The sequence below is a fragment of the Procambarus clarkii genome, chromosome 38 (genome assembly GCF_040958095.1).
Source record: "Procambarus clarkii isolate CNS0578487 chromosome 38, FALCON_Pclarkii_2.0, whole genome shotgun sequence".
Lineage (NCBI taxonomy): Eukaryota > Metazoa > Arthropoda > Malacostraca > Decapoda > Cambaridae > Procambarus > Procambarus clarkii.
In genome coordinates this window covers 29,981,558-30,000,869 of record NC_091187.1, presented here as the reverse complement: position 1 = coordinate 30,000,869, position 19,312 = coordinate 29,981,558, and the positions used below count along the sequence as shown (strand labels likewise).

Here is a 19,312-nt window from a genome sequence, read left to right as displayed (position 1 = left end):
GTCGTGATGGTCAAGTGGATTAAGGCGTCTTGTACTCCTTGCTTCTGGGAGTATGGGTTCGAGTCACTTCTGGGGTGTGAGTTTTCAGTTGCATATTGTCCAGGGGACCATTCTGGCTTGTTCGCATTTGTGTTCCTCACGTGTGCCCCTAAGAATGAGGTGATTTGGTAAAATGCTATGCCCAAGATAACTATCCGAGTGCCGGCGGTGGGGTGGTTCAAATAGCCTCGGCTATCACCTCATTATGTCCGGTCGTGATGGTCAAGTGGATTAAGGCGTCTTGTACTCCTTGCTTCTGGGAGTATGGGTTCGAGTCACTTCTGGGGTGTGAGTTTTCAGTTGCATATTGTCCAGGGGACCATTCTGGCTTGTTCGCATTTGTGTTCCTCACGTGTGCCCCTAAGAATGAGGTGATTTGGTAAAATGCTATGCCCAAGATAACTATCCGAGTGCCGGCGGTGGGGTGGTTCAAATAGCCTCGGCTATCACCTCATTATGTCCGGTCGTGATGGTCAAGTGGATTAAGGCGTCTTGTACTCCTTGCTTCTGGGAGTATGGGTTCGAGTCACTTCTGGGGTGTGAGTTTTCAGTTGCATATTGTCCAGGGGACCATTCTGGCTTGTTCGCATATATATATATATATATATATATATATATATATATATATATATGAGTTTTAACTAAAATATTTTGTTAGTATTTTTTTTCTTTTTTTTTTTTTTTGAAACAAGAAAATGGACAATGCGTATATTTCACAGCTGCAAATGTGCAATAAATAGTTATGAATCCACCGGCTACAGCGTTAACTGCTTTCTTAACGTTATGTCAAAATGGCGCATTTGCGAAAACACTGCTGTATTCGGAAGTATCTCCGTATTACATATGGAAAGCGAGCAGAAAATCATTTGAAAGACGCAGAGGAGAGCGAGTCGACGAACAACAAGGCATATCCAAATAAACTACGATAGGCAGACTGTACACCGTGCATCCGAATCAAGATGAATGCTTCTTTCTTCGCATGCTGTTGGTAAATGTGCTCGGTCCAACGTCTTTCCAGCAATTGAGATTTGTCAACGGCGTTACACATGCCTCTTTCCGTAGTACATGTCGAGCTTTGTATTTATTGGAGAACGACAGACACTGGGATGTATGCATTAATGATGCATCAAACACGTCACATCCAAATCAAATTCGTGCATTGTTTGCAATCATACTGACTGTCTGCTTTCCTTCATCTCAAACAAAGTTATAGGAGAAATATAAATCGCACTTAGCTTAAGATATTGTCCGTCGAATACGCAAGGAAAATTCAAATATGAACATGGATTTCACAGCAGAAACCTACAGCGAAGCGTTGATAATGATTAAGGATTTGTGTTTAGAAATTGCGGACGAAGTTCTCAATCAATTGGGAAGGCCGTCAACGAATCGATCTGCTGCTGCTTCGTTCGATGTAGAATTGCGTCGTGAACCAAATTACAACACGGGTGATCTGTTGCCCTATGTGCAATCAAATATTCCTAAGCTAACGCTTGAGCAAAAATGCATTTTCAATTAAATAATTCAAACTGTCAATAACGGACTTGGAGAAATCTTGTTCTTAAACGTGCCAGGAGGAACTGGTAAAACCTTCCTAATTAGATTGATTCTGGCAGCAATTCGATCCCAAAATGGCAAAGCCTTAGCTTTTGCATCGTCCTGAATAACTGCAACATTGCTACCAGGTGGAAGAACTGCTCATTCGGCTTTGAAATTGACATTGAACATGAAATTCATTGAAACTCCCAAGTGCAACATTTCCAAAGCGCCCGGCAGGGGAAAAATATTGCAGAAATGCAAACATATTGTTTGGGATGAATGCACAATAGACGATAAAAAATAGCTGGAGGCACTTGATCGTTCATTGCAAGATTTGCGTGGAAACATCAGACCATTTGGGAATGCATTAATATTGCTTGCAGGAGATTTCAGGGAAACATTACCTGTAATTCCTTGATCGACACCAGCGAATGAAATAAATGCTTGCCTGAAATACTCTACTTTGTGGAGCCACGTAAAGACGTTATAATTAACTACACATTTGCGTGTCCAACTGCAAAACGAGCCATCAGCTGAGATATTCTCACATCAATTTCTGGAAATTGGGAACGGAAACGTACCGGGTGATATGACCTCAGGACGAATTTCATTGAGTCAAAACTTCTGCAATTTAGTGACGTCAAAAGAGGAATTGGTTGAAAAAGTATTTCCCAATATTCAGACCAAATGTAAGAATCACGATTGGCTGAGTGAACGAGCTATTCTTGCGAACAAGAGCAAAGACGTCAACGAATATAATATTATTCAGTCTTACATTCAAAGCGAGGAAGTCACATTTAAATACGTCGACATTGTTGTGGAAGCAGATGAAGCGGATAATTATCCAAAAAGAATTTTTAAATTCACTCGATCTGCCAGGGATACAACCGCACGCACTGCAATTGAAAATCGGCGTGCAAATTATCATGCTGCGAAATATCAACCAGCTAAAGCTTTGCAACGTCACGTGGCTTGCAGTAAAAAAATAATCAGCAACGTCGTAGAAGCAACAATCTTGACAGGACCCCATCAAAGGTGAAGATGTCCTCATTCCTCGCATTCCTATGATTCCAACAGATATGCCATTACAATTTAAGAGATTGTAATTTCCAATTCGATTGGCATTTGCAATCATCATCAACAAACCTCAGGGCCAATCTTTAGAATTGTTCAGTTTATATCTAGACACGGATTGCTTCTAACATGGACAATTATATATTGCGTGTTCTAGGGTCTGCAAACCAGACAATCTCTATATCTCCCCAGACAATGGAACAACAAAAAGTATTGTATACCAACAAGCATTGTGAAATTAAACATATTAGAAACGTGCACTTTCTCTTATCTTTCTTTTCCATTTAAGCAGACTGAGCCACAACAACGCGTGGCGGGAACAGCTAGTATATAAATAAAAATGAAAATGTTCGTTGGTTCAAAATCGCTAATCTCCGAAAGTTCTTCACCGATTGATTTGAAATTTTCACATAATGTTCCATTCGCATCCAAGCAGGTTTTTATGTACAAAATATATTGATGTCACATCTGTGACGGAAAAAAAACATGCTTTTTTTGAAAAACTTCGTTTTTCATCTAAGAGAAATCTTCGAAATCTCTTTATCGAATGCTTTGAAATTTTGACACGACTTTGCATCCGAATAGGCGCGTGTTTCTATATACTTACTATATACATACCTTACCTGTGACTGGAGAAAACATGCGTTTTTTGAAAAACATCGCCATCTGTTGGATGTAAGAGCAACACACGCTGTAAGTTCTTCACCGATTGCTTTGAAATTCTGATACAACGTTCCATTCGAATATGCGCGTCCATTTATATTCCTACTATAGATACCACCTCTGTGACAGGAAAAAAACATGCGTTTTTGAAAAACTGCGCCATCTGTTGCACATAATAGCAACATGCACGCTATACTAAATTTGTCACGAATTCCATTTGAATGTTTCCGATTGCATTGATCAATTTTATTTTCATCGATTTTTATTTATTTTATTTTTTATTTATTAATTTTGTGTGTCACTGTGTTAGAATTGAGTTGTGTTGTTTACCATACCGTTCATTTCGTAAGTATAAGTATAGATGCCTCTCCTGTTACAGGTAAAACTCTGCATTTTATTAAAAACAGCGCCATCTGTTCCATGTAAGAGGAACACACATGATATACTAAGCATGTTACAATTCCATTTCAATGTTTCTGATTGCATTGATAAATTGAATTTTCATAGATTTTCATTTATTTTCATAGATTTTGATTTATTTTCATAAATTTTGATTTATTTTCATTTTAATTTAATTTTGTGTGAATTGCCCTGGAATTGAGCTGTACTGTGTACCATACCTTTCATTTCGTGGGTATATTTTATTATTTTTACTTTTTCATATTTTCATTTCATTTTTTAACTGTTTTTCTTATATTTCAGTAATGGGGACATCAGATCACTTGATGTTCCCAATTTTCTGATGGGAACATCAGACCATTTGGAAAGGCATCGAACAAGGGAGTGGGGAATGGTGGGGATGACGAGGGGATGGAACCGAGAGATGGTGGGGAGGACGAGGGGACAAGGGAGGGGGTAATGATGGGGAAGGACAAGGGGATGGGGGAGTTTAGGATGGTGGGGACGAGGGGATGGGGGAGTTTAGGATGGTGGGGACGAGGGGATGGGGGGAATGGAGAATGGTGGGTAGGACAAAGGGACAAGGGAGTGGGGCATGGTGGGAAGGAAGAGGGGATGGGTGAGTGGGGAATGGTGGGGAGGACAAGGGGACGGTGGAGTGGGGAATGGTTGGGAGGCCGAGGAGACGGGTGAGGGGGGAATTGTGGGGGGGACTGGGGGACAGGGAAGGTTCCAGGGGACCGGAATATATACTAGCAGTACCCGGCCAACACGTGACCCAGTACTGCTAGCATATATATATATATATATATATATATATATATATATATATATATATATATATATATATATATATATATATATATATATATATATATATATATATATATATATAGATATATTAGTGTATACTGGCAGCAGGTTTTCTTTCAAACATGTTTCATTGAATATGACCGCATATTCTGTATTTATTATTTTCTGGTTTAGGGCTTCTATCCCTCTAACTATTTTCTTAGCATCAGGTCTTAATTGAAATAGGAGTTCTCCAAAACTCATTTTCGTACTTTTAAGGTGAAGAAAAGAAGTGATTTACTATAGAGTGTATTACACTTATTTGTATAATTTGCACGACGTTTCGAACCTCCATGGTTCATTCTCAAGTGAACAGATCTTACAATACTAGTTGATTTTATACCCGCATTAGGTCAGGTGATATTACAATGAAGGAGAAAACACGGGGGGATACATAAGGGATAAACATAGGGGCTGAAGAAGGCTTATTGGCCCATACGAGGCATCTCCTATCTAAACACAAAGATTAATCCAGTGTAATTGGCCTGTTATGTTGGACATTGTCTTCTGTGTTGGCATCGATATGTTCTTGTCTTGTCCTTACTCTCATGGTGGGTAGAGTAAATAGTTCCGTGATTTGGGTGTTCATGGTAGGTCGCTCTATTCTTATGTGAATTGCCTCAAGAATTTGTAATCTTCTTGAATCTTGGGTTTTGTCTATTATGCAAGTATTCTTGTTCAACATTTCTCTTGTTAGAGTAATGTCATGGGCTTGTCTCATGTGATTCCTAGGGGCACCAGATTGAAGATGGCATGTAAAACGCCTCATCAGCTTGGTCGACGTCATACCTATGTACTTACATTGAAGGTTACATCCTTCGTGGGGGCAAGTGTACATGTATACAACGCTTGACTGCTGTAGAGGGTTCTCCGTCGGCTTCGGGCTGTTTTTGATAAGGAGTTCGGAAGTCTTCTTGGTTTTGTAGAATATTATCAGGTTTATGTTTTGGTTAGGAGTAGTGCTTTTTACTCCTTTATGGATGAAAGAAATAATCCGTAAAGGAGTATACGAAAGTACTTAAGGAAATTTCCTGTTTCATTTTTCCTCCGTGGTCTGACATTGTCATATATATATATAGATATATATATATATATATATATATATATATATATATATATATATATATATATATATATATATATAGAGATATATATATATAGATATATATATATTGTGACGATAATCTCCTTCAAGAGACTGAGCCTGCTCTTCCCTCCCAAGTTCGTCGCTATATACATCCCTATAAAACTAATATGGAAGAAATATCCAACAAATACACCACCAAGGTTTGCCAGAGCGCAAACGTATGCAGCCCCAGGAACACCTGCTCCACCTCGAACCACCAAACAACCTGTCTGTCGCCTGCTCATCGCTGATTGGCTGCGTGTCCAGTTGCACCTGCCTTCCACCCGCCACACTACCTGATGTCTGGGGCCACACAACCTACCGATCTCAGAATATCCAGTGCTTTCAACAAGTTAACACGTCTCGTTGGTAGACTAAGCTCTGGCTTACGTGTACTAAGAGAGGTGACAGCTTAAAGCCAATATTCCGGCATCCATATTTACATTGTTTGTTATACACTTGTTATTCCTCACTTGTCTTAACGTAACTTTTCATTTTGTCATTTGATTATTCTTATTATTTTGATTGATTGATTTTATGTTCCAATTTGTATGTCCATTTTTATTCATGTTTTGCTTTTCTAACGTAATTAAAATCTCATTGTTAAATTTACTTGTGTTTTGTGTGTCTTCTCATTACCTTACCACAGACGAAGTTCCAGATTTTCTATTTTTTGTTTCTATATGTGACGAGGCCATACCCCTAGCTTTTGAACAGCCGAACACCAACGCGTTACCGTCACATATTAAATGGGGGCCTGTCCGGGAGCTTCACTCAGGTACTGGTGCCAAGTAGTAATTTATGGTAAGCGTATTTAACTTTGTTAACGTAGCTTTTACTATTTTTCATATTCAATTTAATTTTTTATATGGTGCGGTGTATTGTGCATTACGAGAGTAGCATATGGTGAAGGTGAGACAACTTTGGATTACGTGGTGACTGTAGGCCGCAGTCATACTCTTAATTGGTCATCTCTCCCTCCGTGTTATTACTCGTGTTTACCATCTTTTGTCCCTTGGATATTTCTCATTTTTGACAGATCATCATATTGGTACCCTGGTACTGTGGTCTGCCCCGGGTCAAGTGCACCTAATCTTCTGCAATCTGACTGTAGGAGGACAAAGAGCGCCATAGTTCCTCTAGCTCGAACTTTAGTTGCTGAATTGGGACCTCAGCAGCAGTTGTCGTCACCAGTTGACACCTCGCACCCCTACACGTCAGTCAGAGATGATGATACATACAACGGTAGGGAATTAGCTTACTTTTTCAGAGCACAAAAGTTCGCTAATTCTGTAAGTATCATATTAATTTCAGTAGGAAAAACTTGCTTATGTCCTATAGAGACTCGGCAAGGTATGCCTACATCCTTGGACTACCAATTTTACTTTTGAGGCAAATAACTGTTTCATTTGTTTTCGAAACTGTTTCATTTGTTTAATAGGATTTTCTTGCCCTTATCCTCTTACATGAGTACCGGGTACAAGATTTCCTGCGCCCTTGATTTAAATTAATCATTTAACATCTTGTACTTAACTTTAATTGTTAAAGATCCCACAGGATAGGTACCAGTTGCCACGTTGTCCTGTTTCTGACATTCACTATATAACAACGGTATATTCGTTGTACATTTATTTGCTAATTTCACCATGTTTCATCTCCAAGCTTTCCGTGCAAATCTAGCAGGTGAAATAGGGACTTTAAGTCGTGCCAAGAGGACTGAATTACAAACTCTTGCACATGAGTATCAACTAGAAGTTCCCTACCAAGCCAACAAAAATGACATACACAACCTGTTGCTGGATCACTATTTAGAGCAAGGTAAGATAGACTCTGAAACTCATGAAACTTACTATATTGCAGATAAAACTGATTTGGCAACGATGAAACTCAAACTAGAGCTGGCCAAGATTGAACGTGAGCAGCAAAGGGAAGCTCGCGAGCAGCAAAGGGAAGCGGGTGCCATGCAAAGGGAAGCCCTCGAACAACAAAGAGAAGCAGCTGCCATACGAAGGGAAGAACAAGAACGTGAAGCTGCCTTGAGGAGAGAAGAACAAGAACGTGAGATCGCCTTACTACGTGAAAGAGTACAGCTTGAAACCAAACAACGCGAGTTGGAGATGCAACGCGAACATGACAAGCAACAAGCGACTCTGGCTTTAGAGTGTCGTCAACGAGAAATCGCGTTGGAAACTTCACACCTCGCTCAACGCCAGCAAGCTACTGCCAATCTTCCCATCAGTTTTAATATATCACATGCAAGTAAGTTAATGCCATCCTTTGTAGAAGCAGAAGTTGATGTGTTTTTCACCACCTTTGAAACCCTTGCTAATCAACTCAGTTGGCCTGTCGACCAATGGGCCACACTTCTCAGAGTCCATCTTACAGGTAGAGCTGCAGTCACACTCAGTACTTTGGCGTCTGAGAATGACTACCAGACTCTGAAACAAGCAGTGTTGGACGCCTACCTCCTCTCCACAGAAAGTTATCGAAGAAAATTCCGTGACCACCTGAAGGCAAGTACCACTACCTTCCTCGAGTTTGCTAACACAAAACGGAGATATTTCATGAAATGGCTGGAAGCAGCACATGTCTCTACTTTTACAGAACTCGTCAACCTGATGCTAGTTGAAGAATTCTTGAGGCGTGTGCCGCCTCCTGTCCGTCTATACTTGGCAGATAAAGAAGAAACCGACTACCTGAAGTGTGCTAAGTCGGCTGACACTTACAGCCTCATCCACCGGCTGACACCCGAACCATCCTCCAGTAAGAAGTCGTGGTACAGTTACGAGAAAGTGAGCACCGATCAAGCTGGCTCGCAATTGTACTGCAAGTATTGTAGACTCTATGGACATACCATAGACAAGTGGTAAGTCTCAACACAAAGGAACCACTGACACACAGAAACCCAAACCAACTCCTCCTAAGTCCGGTAAGCCTGTGATGAATGTTGGTGTTAATGTTAATGATCTTTCTCTTTTCAGTAACCACCTGTATACTGGATCTGTCTCTGCCAACGGTTCAAATCCGGAGGGACGTTTCAAATTGAAGATCTTGAGGGACACAGCGGCTTTTCAATCGATCATCTTGAAGTCGGCTGTGCCCAACATCGCCTACACCGGAGAAACTGTCTTCATCACTGACCTCACTGCTACCAACTACCCCCGCATCTGACCAAGTTGGAGTTCCGTAAGTTGCAGAGGGAAGATCTTACTTTAACACCATTGTTTTTCCAGGCTGAGACTCAACCCGACAGTATTCCTGGGTTCTTCCTGGAGAACGACTTGCTCTACCGTAGAAATAGACCCAGTAAACTGAAGGAGGACGATTGGGCCAACATCGAACAACTTGTGATTCCTACCAGCCTGCGGCCCACTATTCTACACCTGGCCCACGGAGCACTCTCCCACTACGGATTCAACAAAACTTACCATGGAATTCGTCAAGACTACTACTGGCCAGGTATGGTAAATAGCGTCAAACAGTACGTAAAACAGTGTCATACATGTCAGATGGCAGGCAAACCGAACATCTCCATTCCCAGAGCGCCACTGATTCCCATACAGGTGCCTGTGGAACCTTTCCACAGACTTATAATAGACTGTGTTGGTCCTTTACCTCGGACCAGTTCAGGTAACGCCTATATCTTAACCATCCTGTGTCCTACCACCAGATTTCCCATAGCAGTTCCAGTGAAGAACATCACGGCTGCTACGGTTGTAAAACATCTATTGAAGATCTTCACTCAATACGGATTTCCCAGGGAGATTCAGAGCGACTGTGGTACCAACTTCACCAGTGATTTCTTCAAAAGGACACTGGAGGAGTTCAACATCAAACAGGTATTGTCCAGCCCCTATCATCCTGCTTCACAGGGTTCTCTTGAGCGTAGTCATCAGACTATCAAAGCACTCTTGAAAAAGTTTTGTAGTGAAACCTCTAAGGATTGGGATTAGCAAATCGACCTTATAATGTGTATTTACAGAAGTCTTCCCAATGAGTCCCTAGGAGTATCTCCTTATGAGATGCTCTACGGCCATAAGTGCCGTACTCCCCTTAAGGCTTTCAAAGACTCTCTCAGAGATGCCACCTTCAGTGAGCATCAGAATGTGCCCCAGTTTCTTCAAAACCTTCAACACATTCTAGAGAGAGTCCACCGTTTTGCCCATGATAATCAATTGAAAGCCCAGGAGAGGATGAAGACTCATTACGACCAGACCAGCAAAGTAAGAAATTTAAGCCGGGAGACTTCGTCCTGGCATACTTTCCTATCCCAGGTTCACCTTTACAAAACAGGTTTTCAAGACCCTACCGCGTCAAGGAGTGCAGAAATAACAACAACTACGTTATCGAGACTCCAGATAGGCGGCGGAAGACCCAGCTGTGCCACGTCAACCTCCTGAAGCAATATAATGGTACTCCTCCCACTGTCCTGATCAATTATTCTACCTTCACAGAACCCTACATCCACAGTGAGACCTTCCCAGCTTCTCCCGAAAGCACTGACAAGGAGTCAGCGCTTTCTAATTCCGAAATCCTTGATGATCTTCCCAAATACTTTCAGGATAATCATAGTGCACCTCTTGTCAAGATCTTCAGAGAACATCAGGAGTTGTTCCGAGATCACCCCCAAGAGTGTAATGTTACCCAGCACGACATCCAACTGCTCCCCGACACCCGGCCGATTCGTCAACCCTTCTACCGAATCAGCCCGAGCAAGAAGGAAGTCATGCGTGCTGAGGTGCAGTACCTCTTGGATCATGGACTGGCTACACCTTGTGAGTCCCCCTGGGCCTCACCCTGTATCTTGGTGCCCAAACCCCAAGGTAAGATGCGGTTATGTACTGACTATCGAAAACTCAATAACGTAACTGTCAAGGATGCTTACCCCTTGCCTAGGATAGATGACATCCTTGACGCCATTGGTAGTGCCCAGTACTTGTCCCAAGTGGACTTGCTTAAGGGGTACTATCAAGTGTGTCTAACGGAGCGAGCTAAAGAGATATCTGCCTTTATCACTCCTTTTGGACTTTTCAGATATGAACGCCTTCCTTTCGGACTATGTAATGCCCCGGCCACCTTTCAGAGAGCTGTCAATCGTGTCATCCAGGGCTTCGATAACACATACGCCTACCTGGACGATATCGTCGTAGCATCCAACACCTGGAGTGAACATCTGCTCCAGCTGCGACGTCTGTTCTCCAAGCTCCTGACAGCCGGCCTCACCATCAACCTGGGCAAGTCCACCTTCGCGAAAGGTAAAGTGCGTTATCTGGGTCATGTTATTGGGAGTGGCAGCCTAGCTCCGTTAGACTCACACACTCAAGCCATCCAACAGTATCCACAGCCTACCACCAGGAAGCAGCTCCTGTGCTTCCTTGGTCTTGCCTCCTACTACCGTAGGTTTGTGAGGAATTTCAGTACAGTCGCCACACCTCTAATCCTATTAACCAGTCCCAAGCAACGGTATAATTGGACCATGCAGCAAACCGTTGCTTTCGAACAACTCAAATTCCTCCTCTGTTCTAATCCCATTCTCGCCTCGCCAGATATCACCAAGCCTTTCGTCCTTCATGTCGACGCCAGTGGTACCGGCGTTGGTGGTGTCCTGATGTAACAACGAGGCGAGGAGGTTCTACCTGTCAGCTACTACAGCTACAAATTGAAACCACACCAGAGGAACTACAGCACTATTGAAAAGGAGCTACTATCCATCGTCCTGAACCTCCAACACTTCGCTCCGTACCTACAAGGCGCCAGGTCTACAACCATCTTCTCAGACCACAACCCTCTCCGCTTCCTACATCAAGCCCAATTCACTAACCAGCGTCTTCTACAATGGGCTTTGTATTTACAAGATTTCAACCTGGAGATCCGCTATATCAAGGGTTCTGACAACAACATAGCCGATGCCCTCTCCAGAGTTTATGAAGTAGAAGCGACTCCATCTATTACTCCACCACATAACGACGTACTTCTTCCAGAACCGCAGGCTTCGGGGGAGAGTTGTGACGATAATCTCCTTCATGAGATTGAGCCTGCTCTTCCCTCCCAAGTTCGTCGCTATATACATCCCTATAAAACTAATATGGAAGAAATATCCAACAAATACACCACCAAGGTTTGCCAGAGCGCAAACGTATGCAGCCCCAGGAACACCTGCTCCACCTCGAACCACCAAACAACCTGTCTGTCGCCTGCTCATCGCTGATTGGCTGCGTGTCCAGTTGCACCTGCCTTCCACCTGCCACACTACCTGATGTCTGGGGCCACACAACCTACCGATCTCAGAATATCCAGTGCTTTCAACAAGTTAACACGTCTCGTTGGTAGACTAAGCTCTGGCTTACGTGTACTAAGAGAGGTGACAGCTTAAAGCCAATATTCCGGCATCCATATTTACATTGTTTGTTATACACTTGTTATTCCTCACTTGTCTTAACGTAACTTTTCATTTTGTCATTTGATTATTCTTATTACTTTGATTGATTGATTTTATGTTCCAATTTGTATGTCCATTTTTATTCATGTTTTGCTTTTCTAACGTAATTAAAATCTCATTGTTAAATTTACTTGTGTTTTGTGTGTCTTCTCATTACCTTACCACAGACGAAGTTCCAGATTTTCTATTTTTTGTTTCTATATGTGACGAGGCCATACCCTTAGCTTTTGAACAGCCGAACACCAACGCGTTACCGTCACAATATATATAGATATATATATATATAGATATATATTTATATGGATATATATATAGATATATATAGATATATATATATATATATAGATATATATAGATATATATATATATAGATATATATATATACATATATAGATTTATATATATAGATAAATAAAAATGAAAATGTTCGTTTGTGTAAGCTCGCTAATCTCAGAAAGTTCTTCACCGATTGCTTTGAAATTTTCACACGTTTCCTTTGCATCCGAGCGGGTTAACATATACATATTATATAGATGTCACGTCTGTGACGGGAAAAAACATGCTTATTGTGAAAACTGTATGTTTCATGTGTTTTTTCATGGGAGGGAAATCTTCGAAACCTCTTTACCGATTGCTTTAAAATTTTGACACAACGTTGCATTCGAATAGGCGCGTGTTTTTATATACCTCCTATATGCATGCCATGCCTGTGACAGGCAAAATCGTGTTTTTTTTTAAACTGCACTATCTGTTGGACTTAAGAGCCACACATGCTGAAATCTCTGAAAGTTCTTCGTCGATTGCTTTAAAATTTTGATACAAGTTCCATTTGAATACATGTGTGTTTTTATTTACCAACCATATAGATGCCACACCTGTGACATGTAAAATTTTTTTTTTTTTTTAAACAGCGCCATCTGTTGCACGTAATAGCTACTCATGCTATACTAAACATGTTACGATTGTATTTCAATGTTTCTGATTACATTGATAAATTTAAATTTAATAAATTTTGATTTATTTTCATTTTGAATTAAGTTATTTTGTGTGAAATTGCATTGAAATTGAGCTGTGTTGTTTACCATACCATTCATTTCCTGAGTATAGTTTATTTATTTATTTTTTAATTGTTTTCATTTCATGTTTTATCTGTTTTTCTTATTTAATTTTCTGATGGGATCATCAGACCGTTTGAGAATGCATCGAACATGGGAGTGGAAAATGTTAGGGAGGACAAGGGGACGTGAGTGGGGGATTTTGGGGCGGACGAGAGGAAAGGGGAAGGGGGTAATAGTGGTAAGGACAAGGGGACGGGGCAGTTGGGATGAGAGGATAGGGGAATGGAGAAAGGTGGGGAGGACAAGGGGACAGAGGAGTGGGGGTTGGTGGAAAGGACGAGGGGACAGGGGAGGGGGGAATGGTAGGGAGGATGAAGGGATGGGGAAGTGGGAGATGGTGGGGAGGAGGAGGGGACGATGGAGTGGGGAATGGTTAGAAGGACGAACGTACGCTGGAGTGGGGAATGTTGAGGAGGACAAAGGGACGGGGGAGTGGGGAATTGTTGGGAGGAAGAAGGGACAGGGCATGGGGAATGGGGTGGAGGACTAGGAGATAGGGGAAGGTTGCTGTGGCTCAGCAACGCACATGCGTTGCTGAGCTGAACGCACATGCGTTCTGGAGACAGGGGAAGGTTGCTGTGGCCGGGTACAGTTAGTATACAACATATGATATATATATATATATATATATACATATATATATATATATATATATATATATATATATATATATATATATATATATATATATATATATATATATATATATATATATATATATATATATTATTCAATATAACCGAAAAAGTAAGATTAATAATTCTAACACGAATTTTCTCAATCTTTCGTACATTTCTTTTCACTGTTGGAGGTAAATCAAAAATCAATTCAACACAATTCATTTTTATTTCTAGTCTGACGCGACACGAGCGCGTTTCGTAAAACTTATTACATTTTCAAAGACTTTAGTTCACAAATACACAACTGAATAGAACTTACGCATCTCCGATTTTATATCTACATTTGAGTGAGGTGGAAGGGGTGATGTGGCATTAACACAAGACAGAACAAGATGTGGCATTAATAGGGTATTAATTTCATCAACACAAGACAGAACAAGAGTATTAATAGGGTATTAATTTCATCAACACAAGACAGAACACGAAACAATGGATATTGAATAGAAGTGTTTGTAGAAAGCCTATTGGTCCACATTTCTTGATGCTTCTATATTGGAGCGGAGTCTTGAGGTGGGTAGAATATAGTTGTGCAATAATTGGCTGTTGATTGCTGGTGTTGACTTCTTGATGTGTAGTGCCTCGCAAACGTCAAGCCGCCTGCTATCGCTGTATCTATCGATGATTTCTGTGTTGTTTACTAGGATTTCTCTGGCGATGGTTTGGTTGTGGGAAGAGATTATATGTTCCTTAATGGAGCCCTGTTGCTTATGCATCGTTAAACGCCTAGAAAGAGATGTTGTTGTCTTGCCTATATACTGGGTTTTTTGGAGCTTACAGTCCCCAAGAGGGCATTTGAAGGCATAGACGACGTTAGTCTCTTTTAAAGCGTTCTGTTTTGTGTCTGGAGAGTTTCTCATGAGTAGGCTGGCCGTTTTTCTGGTTTTATAGTATAAAACGGCCAGCCTACTCACGAGAAACTCTCCAGACACAAAACAGAACGCTTTAAAAGAGACTAACGTCGTCTATGCCTTCAAATGCCCTCTTGGGGACTGTAAGCTCCAAAAAACCCAGTATATAGGCAAGACAACAACATCTCTTTCTAGGCGTTTAACGATGCATAAGCAACAGGGCTCCATTAAGGAACATATAATCTCTTCCCACAACCAAACCATCGCCAGAGAAATCCTAGTAAACAACACAGAAATCATCGATAGATACAGCGATAGCAGGCGGCTTGACGTTTGCGAGGCACTACACATCAAGAAGTCAACACCAGCAATCAACAGCCAATTATTGCACAACTATATTCTACCCACCTCAAGACTCCGCTCCAATATAGAAGCATCAAGAAATATGGACCAATAGGCTTTCTACAAACACTTCTATTCAATACCCATTGTTTCGTGTTCTGTCTTGTGTTGGTGAAATTAATACCCTATTAATGCCACCTCTTGTTCTGTCTTGTGTTGATGAAATTAATACCCTATTAATGCCACCTCTTGTTCTGTCTTGTGTTGATGAAATTAATTAATGCCACATCACCCCTTCCACCTCACTCAAATGTAGATATAAAATCGGAGATGCGTAAGTTCTATTCAGTTGTGTATTTGTAAACTAAAGTCTTTGAAAAAGTAATAAGTTTTACGAAACGCGCTCGTGTCGCGTCAGACTAGAAATAAAAATGAATTTTGGAGAATTGATTTTTGATTTACCTCCAACAGTGAAAAGAAATGTACGAAAGATTGAGAAAATTCGTGTTAGAATTATTAATCTTACTTTTTCGGTCATATTTAATAATATATGTCTACAGGAAAGAATGCTACCAAAATATACTAATATATATATATATATATATATATATATATATATATATATATATATATATATATATATATATATATATATATATATATATATATATATATATATATATATATATATATATATATATATATATATATATATATATATATATATATCGCGCCTTCAGCCTGAAGTCTCCAAAGGAATTTGTGGACTTACTGCGGGGCACACGGGCCACAGGGATAAGAGCCTCGTTGGACGTAGAATCGCTGTTTACCAACGTACCTGTGGACGAGACAATCGGAATGATAGCCGACAGAGTGTATCGTGATCCAGCCTGTACTCCTCTTGACATGCCAGAAAGTATTCTGAGGAAACTACTCCAAGCTTGTACTAAAGAGGCACCCTTCTTGAGCCCAGATGGGCACATGTATAAGCAAGTAGATGGGGTCGCCATGGGTTCTCCCCTAAGTGTCCTGTTTGCAAACTTCTACATGGGTACCATCGAGCAAAAAGTCTTAGTCGACATGAACTTGAAACCGGCCATATACTGCAGGTATGTTGACGACATTTTTACACAGGTACCTGATGTCAGACATCTGCAGGAGCTGAAGGAGGCATTTGAGCAGAGTTCCGTGCTGCGTTTCACTTACGAGACGGAAAAGGATGAGAAGCTGCCTTTTCTAGATGTAACATTCATGGAAAAGGGCGGAGGTTTCCACACTGCAGTCTACACTAAGGAAACAAACATAGGAATGTGCCTAAATGCCAACAGCGACTGCCCCGACAGGTACAAGAGGAGTGTTGTTAACGCATACGTCGACCGTGCTCTCAGCCACAGCTCAGAATGGAAGCAAGTCGACGAAGAACTCTGTAGGGTAAGGCAGGTCCTAGTCAATAACGGCTTCTCCAATGGTTTCATCGAAGACATCATAAGAAGGAAAGTGAAAAGCCATGCAACCTCTGAAGAGACAACTAACACAACACCTATACCCCCTATTAGACTATTTTACAGGAACTTCTTTTCCACAGCTCATAAAACGGAGGAAAGGGTCCTGAAAGATATTGTTAATAGAAACGTTATCCCTACAGACAAAAATCAGAGGATACAACTGACGATTTACTATAAAACCAGAAAAACGGCCAGCCTACTCATGAGAAACTCTCCAGACACAAAACAGAACGCTTTAAAAGAGACTAACGTCGTCTATGCCTTCAAATGCCCACTTGGGGACTGTAAGCTCCAAAAAACCCAGTATATAGGCAAGACAACAACATCTCTTTCTAGGTGTTTAACGATGCATAAGCAACAGGGCTCCATTAAGGAACATATAATCTCTTCCCATAACCAAACCATCGCCAGAGAAATCCTAGTAAACAACACAGAAATCATCGATAGATACAGCGATAGCAGGCGGCTTGACGTTTGCGAGGCACTACACATCAAGAAGTCAACACCAGCAATCAACAGCCAATTATTGCACAACTATATTCTACCCACCTCAAGACTCCGCTCCAATATAGAAGCATCAAGAAATATGGACCAATAGGCTTTCTACAAACACTTCTATTCAATACCCATTGTTTCTGTTCTGTCTTGTGTTGATACTTTTAATACCCTATTAATATCCCCTCCTGTTCTGTCTTGTGTTAATGCCACATCATCCTTCCCACCTCACTCAAATGTAGATATAATATCAGAGAGACGTAAGTTCTAATCAGTTGTGTATTTGTGAAGTCTTTGAAAATGTAATAAGTTTTACGAAACGCGCCCGTGTCGCGTCAGACTAGAAATAAAAATGAATTTTGGAGAAGTGATTTTTGATTTACCTCCAACAGTGAAGCGTAATGTACGAAAGATTGAGAAAATTCGTGTTAGAATTATTAATCTTACTTTTTCGGTCATATTTAATAATATATGTCTACAGGAAAGACTGCTACCAAAATATACTAATATATATATATATATATATATATATATATATATATATATATATATATATATATATATATATATATATATATATATATATATATATATATATATATAATTTCGTACCTAGTAGCCAGAACGCACTTCTCGGCCTACTATGCAAGGCCCGTTTTGCCTAATAGGCCGAGTGATTTTTTTTCAATAAATGGTTTCCAATTAGTTTATTTGAATTATTATTATTATATTATATTAACAACATAAATTACTGACGTAATTGTGTTAGTTTAGGTTAGGTTTAGATAGGTTAGGTTAGGTAGGGTTGGCTAGGTTGGGTCATATATCTACGTTAATTTTAACTCAAATTTAAACAAAATAACTTATACATAATATCATTTCGTAAGAAAAAAAATGGAAAATGTATAAATTCAGGAAAACTTGGCTTATTAGGCAAATCACTGTATAGTTTGAGCACACTCATCCACCAATCTCAGTATGGTCATACTGGTGTATGCGTGGTCATAACAGGTGCAGGGGCCGACACCACAGGGGGGCGGAGTAACAAAAGGCAGCTGAGCAGAGGGCAGCCGTGCAGCGGTCAGCATCACCGAGGGCAAATGCGCGGAAGGCACAGACATGGACGCCAGAGGCACGGGGGCCGCCAGAACAGAATATTTCCTAAGAACCAGCACCAAGTCCCCACCCTCTCCTGCAACCTCGACCGGTGTCACAACCTTCCAACCCGGAGAACCAGCAGCCGGGGATGCACATGCAGCTGGAAAAGACACAGGACCAGGTACCAAGTCCACCACCCATCACCGCTGCAACACGGCCCACAGGAGCCGCATGCACTCCAACATCGTCAGCCACATCACCATCCCCAGAAGACTAACTTCGGGAGTCCCCAAAATCCCTGACGTCGGCCCAGGCCTCACCACGAGGTGAAGACAGACTCAAGGCTCTCCGCGATCGCTTGGACACAGGTCGCAGGTCGTCAGACTGTCACCCCTGCCAGGAGGCACCGCAGCAGAACCTCCGGTCGGCCGTGCAACTCCACGCAGTGCACGATCACTCAACATCGCAGCCTCAACAACCCAGGGAACAGGACCACACACTGCAGGAGACTTCAATACGTGCACATCGACACGGGCCGAAGACACAGCTGCCAGAGATAGTACAAGTCGGGGTGCAGCGTCGACGAGCGGGGGCACGAGACCACATACCATAGGACACATAACTGGAGACGGTACTTGAGACGGGGCAGGAAGGGGTGGCTGAGGTGCGGGAGACGGGGATGCACTACCACCCCAACACCCACACCCAAAGCCACATCGAGGCTGGCATCAGAGACCGGCAACGGAGCACCAGACGAATGAGGAGTAGCACTCATCACAGCAGCACCTTCCGACAGGTTCAGGACTGCCAACAGGTTAAAGTCCTCCTTCCTGAAGTGGTTCACAGGTCCGACCCGGCTCGCATCACAACCCGCAGCCTGATGGCCCGTGAGTCCGCACCGAAAACATGTCTGGGGCTGACTCCCATAGAATACGTGTACCATGAAGCCCAGAAGCAGGAGAGATGAAGGGATGGAGTCCTTCAAGCACAGCGCCACAGTGTGGGTCCCATTCGGGATACCCTTCTACTACCCGAAGGAGGTTGCACTCATCTAGACACTCAAGACCCGCCCATACTGGGTAAAGTGACGCTGGA

General features: G+C 41.7%; 1 protein-coding gene across 1 annotated transcript; it reads left to right on the top strand.

The window, feature by feature from the left end:
- Positions 1-7,572: 7,572 nt before the first annotated feature.
- LOC138372308 (luc7-like protein 3) lies at positions 7,573-18,830 on the top strand. Its single transcript, XM_069337592.1, has 2 exons — positions 7,573-7,776; positions 18,531-18,830. Exons 1-2 carry the CDS (start codon positions 7,573-7,575, stop codon positions 18,828-18,830), a joined length of 504 nt encoding a protein of 167 aa, XP_069193693.1.
- The last annotated feature ends 482 nt before the right edge of the window (positions 18,831-19,312 follow it).